Here is a 12,118-nt window from a genome sequence, read left to right on the forward strand (position 1 = left end):
TTTTTTTTTTTTTTTTTTGTACCTGTGGCACATTTAAAAACTGCAGGACACTGGCCCTTGAGGACTGGAGTTTGACACCCCTAATTTAGATGCATCCCTGCTCCAACACACCTGAATTAAATGATTGACTTGTTACCAGGCCTTTGCCAACGTTGATGTCATGCCGAAGAGGTAATTCAGTGATTTGATTCAGCATGTTGGAGCAGATGAAAGCTGGAGGAATGGAGTTGGGGACATTTGACCTACTACATCAGGGATGTCAAACTCCAGTCCTCAAGGGCCGCTGTCCTGCAACTTTTAGATGTGCCTCTGCTGCACCACACCTGAAAAGGATAATTAGGTCATTAGCAAGGCTCAGGAGAACCGATCTACACAGGGAGGAGGTAATTAAGCCATTTCATTCCACAGTTTTTTACCTGTGGCACATCTAAACACTGCAGGACAGCGGCCCTTGAGGACTGGAGTTTGACACCCCTGTACTACATGTAGATTTTTAGGTCTTCTCTTGCAAATTGCAAAGAAATGTCATGTGGCTTAAAACTTTTGCACAGTGTTTTTATATTGAAAATTAAATTACTGTGGGTCATCTTATCCAGTATATTTTTAAATAAACTACTTACAGACTCAAACTGTAAGTTAAAGTAGCCGACTTTTTGAACCAAGTCAACGGTGGAAATGTTCGATGTGGTTAATTATTGGTTAAAAGTAATTACTGCTACGCTTTTCTACCACAACCCAAATATCCTGTTGGTAGTTATTCATTTTCAGTGTGTCGCATGAGATCTGGCTTTGCTTTTTTTTTTTTTTATTTCCAACACGCTTTGCATTGCTGGTTTAAATACGCAAATTTAGTTATCTGCTTGGCTACCATTATCCTTTCCTCCCATCACGCAACTGGTGTTTTGGTTGTTGCTCTTTGGTGCTTCTGCAGAGGCTGCAGCTTGTTGTATAAATCAGGTATTCGACCAAAAGGGGTGTCTTTTGTTGTTGCCCTGATGTCTTACTTTTTGTTTTATTTTTAAAATCTATTTCAAACTAAGCAGGGCTTTGAATAAATTGTGCAACCCTTGAAAAGGAAGTGAAATGCAGCAGTTCATTGCAGTGCAGGATCTCCTAATCTTTCTTATAAACTGATTTTATTCATTGTAATTTTGTTGTAATAGTAATGAACACATTTCTGGTGAAGTGTATAAAAACCTTCACCAAACTGTGTAAATTTAATTAAAATCTCCACCTTTGCAGATCAAGGTTTCAATTTCATTTTACTCAAAAAAAAAAAAAAAAAAAAAAAAAAAAAAAAAAAAATTAAAGCCAGAATCTTGTTTTCAGATGTTTTAACCAAGTGGATGCTTCAGAATGTTTCCAAAATCTCTGATTATGAGCAAAGTTTTATCATTTTTAGCAGTATTTCAAAGTGCAGAAATGAATTTGCTGAAATAGTTTTTTGACATTCACATGTGATTATGTTTAATATTGATAAGTTGAAACCTTAAAGAAATCATCCCTTTTCGTGCATTATCTGTTTGATTCTGTTGGGGCAAAAAGTAATTTCTATGAGCCAAATCATTTCTTTTTTTGTATTAGTTTGGAGACCGTGTGTTGCTGCTTGAAGTTTTATGATCAACATGCCTCTTATAATTTGATCAAATGAGGTCATGCATGACTAGAGCTTTTTTGATGGAAACGTTTTAGAAATTAACACGTTATCTCATCATTGCAAAAATAATTTCAATCGTAAAAAGTAGCATAACTTTATCATTACAAACGGTAGCCGTTTAAGAAACGAAAACATCTGATTCATCTTGTTTTGCAGCTGCCTTCCTGCATCAGAGTTTTGCCACTGTCGCCACGCCGACGCCTGCCCAAACCACCGCTGCGCCACACAAAGACCCCGGTCGGCCTGACAGAGGGAAGTACAACGTGACCAACAGCAACAACACTGTCTGTTTACTGGCTTACATGGGCCTCCAGCTGAACATCACCTACAACTCCACCTCCCAGAACAAGGTGCTCACATGAGGCAACGGCTTAAGCGAAACCGCAGACGGGCAGCAACTGTAACCCTCTGATTTGTTCAGACCATGCAGGAGGTGGTGAACGTCCAGCCCAACGTGACGCTGGCTTCAGGCTCGTGCGACGCAGACAGGGCCGTGCTGGAGCTGAAGACCGACGCAAATAAAACCGTGCTCACCTTTGTCTTCACTCAGGCGAGTCTCTGCATCACGTTGTAGTTCCCGTACCTTGCCACTAGATGGCAGCGGGAGCTTGATGTAAACCTGCTCATGTTGCTGTGAGGCTTACATGGATGTGGCTGTTTGTCTGCAGAATGCAACGTCTGGTACGTACCACCTGAGCGAAGCGTCTCTGACGACAAGTGTGCTGAATCTCAAAGGTGAGCCGCCTCCTCTGCACCTGTCCTGTTATAACTTTTTTTTTTTTTTTTTTCCACAGTGATGGATGCATATATTTTTAATTGCTGAATTTATTCTGATTAGCTCACAAGAAACGCATCAAGTTTTCTAGATTGGCATTATGAAGATGAATGACTAGATTATCTGTAATACTCAAGTTAAATTCATATCAGTGTTTTTATATAATCAGTGATGGCTCGGCTTTCTGTGCTCATTAAATCCAACAAAAGTAAACATCTAATTCCAAAGGCAAACTCTATAAAGTATACGGTCAATATATCTCAATAAGGGTGGACATTTATCATATTCTTTATCATGATGAATCTTAGTCCAACGCATTTTGATTCATTGTCGTAACAAATTCCAGTTTGTATTTTACAGACCCCAGATTTTCTGTATTTGTAGGCTTAGTTTTATTTTCTTCAGTGGAAAATATCAAATCTTAAATAGAAAACATGACTAAATGTGGTTACTTTGTGCAGTTTAATGATACAAATCACAAAACTTTTTGACTTTGTGCAAATCCCTCTGTATCCAGTCCAAGACCAGGTGCTACTTTAACAATAAGATTTTATGTTTCTACTTGAGTGTTCAGTGGTCATGGAAAGTAGGAACCTCAGAAATGAAATCCTGCAGTTTACCAACTCCTCTGTTTGGCAGAGGGGAACTTCTCTGCTAAGAACAGCAGCCTGGACTTCCTGCAGGGATCTCTTGGATACTCCTACATGTGCCGCATGGAGCAAACTCTGACTGTGACTCAGAATTTGTCCATCAACACCTTCCAAGTGCAGCTGCAGCCCTTTGGGGTGTCAGGAAACGCTTTTGGAGCAGGTAAAACAAAAGCACACAACACATGCTTACGACAACGAAACGATGAGCCTTACCGTTGTCGTTCCTTTCTCAGCTGTGGAGTGTCAGCTGGATGAAGACGACATGTTGATCCCCATCATAGTGGGAGCAGCTTTGGCGGGGCTTGTCCTCGTTGTGCTCTTAGCCTACCTCATCGGCAGGAAGCGGAGCCACGCTGGCTACCAAACCATCTGAGCTCATGGAGCGGTTACCAGATGCCGGCGCAGGGCTTCCCTCATCCTGAATTTAACCACTCCACCTTTCCCCCCTCTCTGTCCCTTTATCTGTGTTTACTCTTCTTCTTCACCTTCATCAGTAACACTAGACATGTGCTTTCTGAGCTGACTTCTTTCATACTAAAGGGAGTCCACTGGGAGATTGTAATGAGATTCTTAACTCTTCACTGGCACCCAGTAAAGCAGGGGATGCATGTTGATCAGAGCGTCGCGCTGCGTTCTTCTATTTATGATTTTTTTTCTTGTGAAGGGAAGTGGGATCTGAGGAGATTACTTTTCCTATTTGTGGGTGGCCATTTTTTTTTTTTTTTTTTGGTATTACCCAGTTTGGTTTATTTAAAAAAGGGAAATTTTCTGACGGTTACATTTCATTAAACAAACATTTCTAGGTCACGGAGCAGTTTTTTTTTTTGTTTTTTTTTTCAGCCCAGTTTGGGGTTTTGTTTGCTAAAAGGGAACGATGTTGCACTGTAAAATATTTCAAAGTGGCCAAACACTCCTGTCGGTGTTGATCGGTGCCTTCCCAGCCGGGACGTGGGTGGGATCCAGTTAAAGCCAATATCACACAGGAACTCCCTCACTCACCGTGTGCTGCCATGGAAGAGACGCGCGTCTCACATAGCCTCCATGTACTGTTACAACTAAAACATGCATTGTTACAAGGTAGAATTAAATATTTATGCTTTTTTTTTTCCCCTCATCTTAATATACACAGTGATTTAATGTTTTATTGGACTTGTTTGAACTGTTTTTTAAAGGAGAAGTCAATAAAAGTGAAAGAAGGAAAGATGTCTGTCTGTTTTGCCTTCGTTGCTGGTCAGACCTGTTCCTGGTTGTTTGAACTCCCTAGAGGTGGAAGTGAAATAACATCACCGATGCCTGGCAGAGAAACGCAGAACATCACAATGTAAATATTGGTGAAAGAAACTGTTATACAACTATTGTGTGGTGTTCAGAGCAAAAAACTAAATAAAATTCAAAGCATTAAACCGATGGGTTGAACTCATAATTCAATTTTGCAGGATATTGGCTAAAATTAAGCTGCTCTTTTGTATAAAATTTTGTTCAAAATTATAGATCTCAGCTATTTTACTTGGGTCATAAAATGCTCAACTGGAACAAAATGTGAAAGTTTAACTAGATTTTCAAAGACACAAGATTTTAAAAAGGGGAAACATTAATGCATGACTATAAAAGCTTTAAAATGAAAGTGTGGTGTGCATTTAAAGATGTCTCTGAATCTGCTGTGAACATCCAGAGGTTGAAGCTCAGTCTTGTGGGATTAAAGAGCATGTTGACTTTAAAATCTTTCTCGATCCTCTTGAGCTTTGGTCTAAACTTTTAACATTACAACGCTTCAATCTAATTATCTTTTGTGTTTAGGGTCAGTGTCTTGCAGGTTGAAACCCTGGCTGAAGGTTTGGTTTTCCTCCAGTATTTGGCTCCATCCAGCTCTGAGCAGCTCACTGTCCCTATGACTTTAGGGTATTGGAGCATCAATTTCATTGTGTTCCTCTGCCAGGAGACCCAATAAAATAATTTGTAAAGCTTTAAGTGTAAAACTTCTCATAAGGTGTTGTGCTTAAATTGGTCAAGTTAGGTGGAGATTATGTGGCTCAGTGCCTGTACTCTGAAGAACACCTTATTTTTTGCATTAGCTTTCAGAAATGCAAAAAAATTGAACAGTTTATATTTCCCCCTTGATTAGACGTAATGCCTGACGATTTCATAAATACCCATTGTGCAAAAGGCTGGCGTTTTCTTTTCATGTTGGTTACAAAAAAGTGAGCTATATATATATATTTTTTTGTCTAGTAGAATTAAGATTTTAAAAATCAGGTTTTGACCCTCCATTGGAACCCTTCAGAAGTCATGTACCCGTTACTAGATCTAAAAAGCTTAAGACTCGATGGAGCTCAGAAATTAACAGGTAGACTTGCTGAGATTTCATCATTTTCTGAAGACTTTGGATTAAAAGGTGTTTCGAACTGTAAAAACTACAGATTTAGAGCAAATTACATTCTCACTTCCAGTATTTGGAAGTGAGAATGTAATCAGACCCTTCGTGACCTCTTTTCTGTTAACGGCTGAAACAAACACAGTATACAAATCTCGCCAAAGTCAAGCTGTACAATTTTACTTCTTCAGTTCAACTCAGGAGACACAAAAGTCTTCGTGGGAACATTTGGACAAAAATGTGGCAACAATACAAGTACGAAAATAACGCTAGGGCTTCTAATACTTTTCGCAAATAAAAATAAGCTTCACCGTAGGAAAAGCAGGTTTTTCAGATAAAATCTAAAGGAAAGGCTCAAAGTTTACACCCAGGCCGCTGAATTACAGTGTAATAAATTTTTGTACCTCACAGTATCAGAAATGAACCAAAAGCTCTGCTAATATATTCAGCAGCAAGCAAAACGGAGCTTCTTTCTTCTGTTTTATTGCATCCAGGCAGTTCTGTTGCACACCCACTTAGGTTCGCATAGATTGCTTTATAACTTAAAACAAGTAAGGAAGATAAAATTGGTGAGGAGGAGACTAAACCTCACGGCTGTCGGGATTCCTCCTCCAAGATCTGTCTTCTGCATTTCTCTCTCAGTTTATCAACAGTTGTCATCGACAGGGTCCCAGGTTCTGTGAATATTTTCTGTAGGAAAAAAAGAAAACATCAGAAAAAAAAACATGTTCTTTGTTAGAATAATGCACGTACATAGATAAACTAGTTGGACTGACTGATGTTGAGCTTGTGCCCTTCACCTGCATGAAGGTGTGGCAGTCGAGCGTGAAAGACCCACACGTCATCTGCTTGAAGCACTCGCACACGTCGGGCAGCGAGCGCGCTCTCAGCAGCTCCGCCTGGTGGTGGAGGATCAGAGTCAGAGCAACTCTGAAGAGAACCTTGGAGCCCTCGTAGAAAAGGCAATCCCAGATCCTCAGGACCGTCTGGAAGAGAGAGAGGAACGCGGAGGATAGTTGATATTTGGTCCTAACGTTGATTCTGGGGCCAGCCCAGTAAGTTTTTCCTTACCTCTATGGGGAGGATGTCGATGTAGAGGCAGATGAACCAGCGCGACACCACCAGTGTCCATATGCCGGGATACTGGGCCATGAGCTGTCCCGCCGCGGGGGCTTTGGTCTTCACCAGCTCCCCGAGAACCTCCTGGTCCGTCTTCAACCCCAGCATGGCCGGGCTGTAGTAGTCTGAGGAGCACATTTTGATTTCCGTTTATTTTTTTTTTTTTTTTTTTTAGTTTTACGTCTACAAACAGGTGACAGAAACCTCGCAGTTCAAGTCACGTTCTCACTATAAGCAGACCGCAGTGTGCTAAATGAAGCAGCTCTAGGTGCCGTTGACATAAACGCACTGAACATGTTTCACTAGCTCGCTTGATATCGACATCGACAGCATACCAGGGGAAATAATCTCACGCCAAACTGCGAAGCGCGGAGGTGGGAGCGTCACGGTTTGTCCGTACAATCCACCATGAATTCAAACCAATCAGGCGGATGTGCACAGCTGTTTGCGTTCATCCGCCTGACCGGATCTTTCTTTGTCAAAACGCGAATAGATCTACCTGGGAGTATTCTGCCCAGCAACGCGTCCATGAGCCAGAAGGACTTCTCTTCATCCTTGGTGATGATGAGGAGGTAGCCTGCGATGAAGTTCATCCCCTGGGAAAGACAAGAGCAAACTAAATGTTCAGCAGATAAATACAGAAAAAGATTAGTTGGGTGGTTTTCTGTATTAAATGTATATATGTATATTTAAAACCATATTTTAAAGGTGATCAAATAACTTAAGAACATATACAGCTCTGGAAAAAAATGAAGAGACCACTGAACCCCATTGAAAACCTCAAAGTTATTCCACCAAATATCAATTTCTGAACTCTTTCTGAGTTCAAACTTTAGTGTTAACTAAATTAATATTAATTTGTTTTCTTTGCATTATTTGAGGTCTGAAAGGTCTGAATCTTTTTTTTTTTTAGTTGTTTTGACCATTTCTCATTTTCTGCAAATAAATACTAAATTTGTGCTTGGTATTTCGGAGACGATGTCAGTAGTTCATGGAGTAAAAGAACAATCTTCTTTTTATTCAAACTTATACATATTAAAAGTAAAATCAGAGAAACTCTTAATTTTTTTCCAGAGCTGTATGTGGAGAAGTTAAGAATGCCATCGAATGCTGAAAATGTCCGAGGTTAACATTTTAATCTGTTCAGGTCAAAGAGTCAAATTTAAAAAAAAAAAAAAAAAAAAAAAAAAACTACTAAACAGCTCCTATTTAAAGTAACTGGACAATAAGCTGCTGATTTCTGCATCTTAATGAAGTCTTATTCAGGCTGATCAAACAATTAGGCCCATTGGAGAGACAAATACGCAGCAAGAAAATATCAGGTCATAAAAAAAAAAACTGAGACTCAAAGACGGAGACAGATCGCTGTCAAAATGAAGACACACCTGCATGAATGTAAATACTGAGGGTGTGCCTAAAGATGCAAATCACTGGCAGGAGTCAAGAACAAGAAAAGGAAGATCTTCAGAGAGTTATGAAACAACATTTTCCAAAGAGCGAAGGTCTTGGTAGGAAGGCATAGTTGAAAGAATACATTTTACATAATGGCTACTTCTTTAAATCCCGTTAAAATTAAGAATCCGTCTTGTAGAACGGATGTGAGAGGAGAGCGCAGCGTTTTACCCACCTGGCAGTAGCCCACGGCCTGGTTGTGGTGTCCGTATGCCAGCAGCACATTGAACAGGACCTTCTGCAGACCCTCCTCTGCTCGGCTCTTGAAGAGGATGTTGTCAGGAAAGGTCCGGTGCATGTCTGCCCACAAGGCAGAATGTCACCAGTGTTGGATTTGAGACATAAAAGTGGCTGATTTCTTTCCTTAAATGATCACTTTGAGTGTTTAAAGCAGGATGACCACACCTGTGTGAATGGTCTCCTTCAGCTTGGCGTCGTGCTCCATGGCTAAGAGAGACTGGTAGTAACCCGGCTTACTCTCCAGTTGTTCCTGAGCGCCGCTCGCTGCCATCCAGATCCTGGCTCGGTGCTCATTGGGAACCCCTTTACGCACAAATCTTTTCACTTAAAAAAAAAAAATAAATAAATAAATCCAAAAATAGATTTTCAGAGGTCACAGTGACTGGCAATAGGATTCAATCCCTTTGAACCGTTCCTCTTTATGTCATGTTACAACCACAAACTTCAATGTATTTTATCTTGATTTTATTTGACAGACCAAAACAAAAGTTACTTGGTCTGAAAAACCCTAAATAAAATCCAGTGCGATCTAATGCTTTGAAAAGGCCCTGTATTCAGAAAATAGAGTCCACCTGTGTTATTTAAATCTTAGTTGCAACGTTTCTGTGAAGGCCTCAAAGCTTTGATTTCATGAGAACATCATGAAATCAAAGAGACACAGCAGATAGATCAGAGATTAAAAGGGGGACTTCCAAATTATTTCAAAACTGCACATTTTGCCAAAACGCCTGGATACAATGGCTGACAGTGTTCTTCATTTAAATGAAGGATAAACTTAAGCATATATTTTCGGACCAGCAAAAATGACTTTAACAATAGAGCAGATCCTCTGGCCTCTTTATCATTTGGCTAAACCTTCCCAGACCTTCAGGGCCTGGGAATCTGGTTGGAGGTGACAGGAAGATAAATGGAGCAGAACATAGGAGCATCCTGGAAGAAAACCTGTTGGAGTTCATCTTCCAGCTGGGCAGTGACCCTGAACATACAGCGAGAGCTACAAAGAGACGATTTAAATCAAAAACGTGTTCCGTGTGTTAGAACGGCCCAGTCAAAGTATTGAGTTAAGTGACTAAACTCAATAGTCCCTTAACTCAAGTGTAGACTTGTGTTCTACGTCCTGCTTTGTGTTGGTTGGCCTGTCAACACCAGAGGTCTCGATTAAATGCTTTGAGGTTTGAGGCGGTGTGAGCGCTTGTGTGAGGGAATGTACGAATTGATGCCTGTACCCGTCAGGTTCTTCTCCACGTTGGGTTTGTCTTGCAGGAGCTTGGACCACCTCATCGACCTTCTGTTGAGGACAGTCACGTACTCATTCATCATCTCTTTGTAGGAATCGTAATCGTGTCGCCGTTCGAAGCCGTAGGGGTCGATCCTGCGGGGGCGAACACAATCCCTCTCTCATCAGTGCACAAAGCCGACAGAAAAAGCCCTAACCCTTGACCCCCTCCGCCTCTCTGTGTGTTCCTGCTGTACAGCTAACTCCCCTGGCTGCCTCCACTGGGTTGGGTTGCTGCAGCCAGGTGATCGAATGCCCCGCCTGGATGAATAGTGAAGTATTAAATTACGCCCGACTGGAGTCGGGAGCAGTCTGTGTTCTTTAATAAACACCAGAGCTTCTGTTTCTAATGGTGGCCTGATGGATTAAAAGAGAACAACAATGATCCGAAGAGGAAGAAGGTGATGCAAATAGGCCTGCTGCATAAGGTCACCCATGAGGAAGCAGCAGGCGCTTAGACTCTCCCCGATCTAATAGCGAGAATATATTAGAAACGTTTACCTGTCAGCGTCTTCGCAGCACGCCGGCGGCTGAGCTGCATCTCCTCTCGTTTCTCTGTCCATCGTGAGACAGCTCCGGTCATCCACTGAACATACAAACAACCTCCAACATGAAGGTTACTTCATCCCCAAGCGCCCAGAGAGCAACAAGCTGCTGTGAGGGTAAATAACAAAGCAGCCGGAGTTTTCAGTGGCTCACCTTACAGCTCGCTCTGAGAGGAGGGGCCGCACCGCAGAGGTAACATCCACACAGGTGTGCACTTTATTTGCACACAAAACAAACGGAGGGAGAGAAGCTCCTCCTGTATGTGACGATTTAATGCGAGCGGAGACGGCAGTTCAAAGTTTTACCTTTGGACATTTCTCGAGGTGATAAAAACGAGACACAGAAATCCTGGAATCCGAAGTCAGATTTAGAAAACAACAAACGTCTGAAACTTATTTCCTGCAGATTTCACACCATCGATTTAACCGTCAACAAAAATACAGCAGTTTTATTCAGACCAAAGATGTATAAAAGAAAAACAGCAATTATACCTCCTACTGCTTGTAATACAGCATATTTCTACAGTATTATTTATAATGGTAATTTATACTTATATTGATGTAGTTGCACCCATTCAACCACCAATGCTTTTAAGGTTTATAGTCAAATCTCTAAAATTATTAAACGTTTAATTGATTACATAATAGGATTATATCCAAATTCAACACAAAATTCTACTTCCAAATGCTTCTGGAGTCTGAAAATTAATCAGCGGTGAATAATCAGCACATATCTACAAATCTAGAGTGGTCTCAGTTGAACCCGAGGGGTTCGGTGGCATCGCCAATGGCAATGCTTTAAACTACATGTTGGCCAAATTAAGAAAATTATCCAAAAACTTCAATCCTCAGAAACAAATTTGCAGCAACACCTATTACAAGGAATTTTAGCGGCTGTTTTAAAAAAACATTGACATGATCTTGAACACAACCATGCGTTGTGTTTGAATCGGGGAAAAAAAGTGTCAAATTTATCAAGCTGCTGTATGAAGACAGGATGCATTTTTTTGGCCTTTCCCAGTACTGAATAACTTCCTGGCAATATTGAGAGTAAATTATTACAATGATTTGAACACTGTCCATGAGCCCCCTCATGAGGTCAAATTGAGAATAATGGCATTAATCACAACATGGGTCAGACTGCTCTGCTTTTGGAGCCACTTCAAGCATTAGAGTGACCTTCGTAGCCGCAGACAGAGAGTCTGCATAGCGTAGCATGGGACGAAGTTACATTCCTACTGAGTCACTGTGAAGACATTTGAACGGTATTGATGCTAATTCCAAAAACATATATGATGTTTTGTCATATTTTTGACTTTTCATAAAAATAATCGACAGCGTGAAACAGCTTGTTGTCTGATTACATGTACAACTGTTTCAGATATGTAGAAAATGAAACTAAACCAATATTTACTTAAAGCAGCACATCCTCACAAGTAAGTGAAGGCAAACATACAGTAAATGTGCCTGGAGTTCTGGGCAAAGATCTATTAAAATTTCTTTATAGCGTTTGACTCATTGGAGTAAAACTGTCACTTTACACTGACTTTAAAGCATAAATAGTGGTAAAATTATAAAATTGTTTGCATCCAAACAAAGAACTTGTAGGTCACTGATAAAGTTGATCAGTTCTACAATTAAAAGGTTGCTAATAACTTAAAAAAGTAGTAATTTATGATCAACTTATGATCATGTCTCATTTCTTACCTCAACAGTAAGAAAATATATGTAAAATAGATTTAAATACTGTCTATAATCAGTCTAAAAAACTAATACGAGTCCTTTAACAATCCCCAACGAGACAAAAAGAATTGCTAATGCAAAACAAAATCTGATATCTTGAATTAATTAACTAAAGGTAAATAAGTGTAATAAAGGTGGTTGGAGTAAAAATAATTAAATAAAAAATCTGAATCAATATTTTAACCCATTATTACACAAATTAATAGAGCAGCTCCTTTAAGGTAATCATAATAAAATATGGTGCCCAATATACATTTTATTTAAGAATAAAATAAAGCATCACCCAGCTC

At 40.2% G+C, this 12,118-nt stretch overlaps 2 protein-coding genes across 2 annotated transcripts in view; one reads left to right on the forward strand and one right to left on the reverse strand.

Annotated features, from left to right (window-relative positions):
* lamp1b (lysosomal associated membrane protein 1b) overlaps window positions 1-4,196 on the forward strand; it is a 9,265-nt gene extending 5,069 nt beyond the window's left edge. Inside the window, exons 3-7 of the mRNA XM_015045517.1 lie at window positions 1,814-2,007; window positions 2,079-2,207; window positions 2,326-2,392; window positions 3,072-3,242; window positions 3,316-4,196. Coding sequence (XP_014901003.1) covers window positions 1,814-2,007; window positions 2,079-2,207; window positions 2,326-2,392; window positions 3,072-3,242; window positions 3,316-3,455 — 701 coding nt within the window. The 3' untranslated portion in view covers window positions 3,456-4,196. The remainder of the gene's footprint in view (window positions 1-1,813; window positions 2,008-2,078; window positions 2,208-2,325; window positions 2,393-3,071; window positions 3,243-3,315) is intronic.
* Window positions 4,197-5,617: 1,421 nt separating this feature from the next.
* LOC106955370 (growth hormone-regulated TBC protein 1-A-like) lies at window positions 5,618-10,251 on the reverse strand. The gene is made up of 8 exons (XM_015045515.1): window positions 10,042-10,251; window positions 9,491-9,636; window positions 8,430-8,588; window positions 8,200-8,324; window positions 7,072-7,168; window positions 6,525-6,697; window positions 6,254-6,439; window positions 5,618-6,143 (listed from the first exon to the last, which is right to left on the reverse strand). The coding sequence occupies exons 1-8, from the start codon at window positions 10,101-10,103 to the stop codon at window positions 6,042-6,044; spliced, it is 1,050 nt and encodes a 349-aa protein (XP_014901001.1). The 5' UTR covers window positions 10,104-10,251; the 3' UTR covers window positions 5,618-6,041.
* Between the last annotated feature and the right edge of the window lie 1,867 nt (window positions 10,252-12,118).

The sequence above is a fragment of the Poecilia latipinna genome, unplaced genomic scaffold (genome assembly GCF_001443285.1).
Source record: "Poecilia latipinna isolate Pla-1442-1.1 unplaced genomic scaffold, P_latipinna-1.0 Scaffold730, whole genome shotgun sequence".
Classification (NCBI taxonomy): Eukaryota; Metazoa; Chordata; class Actinopteri; order Cyprinodontiformes; family Poeciliidae; genus Poecilia; species Poecilia latipinna.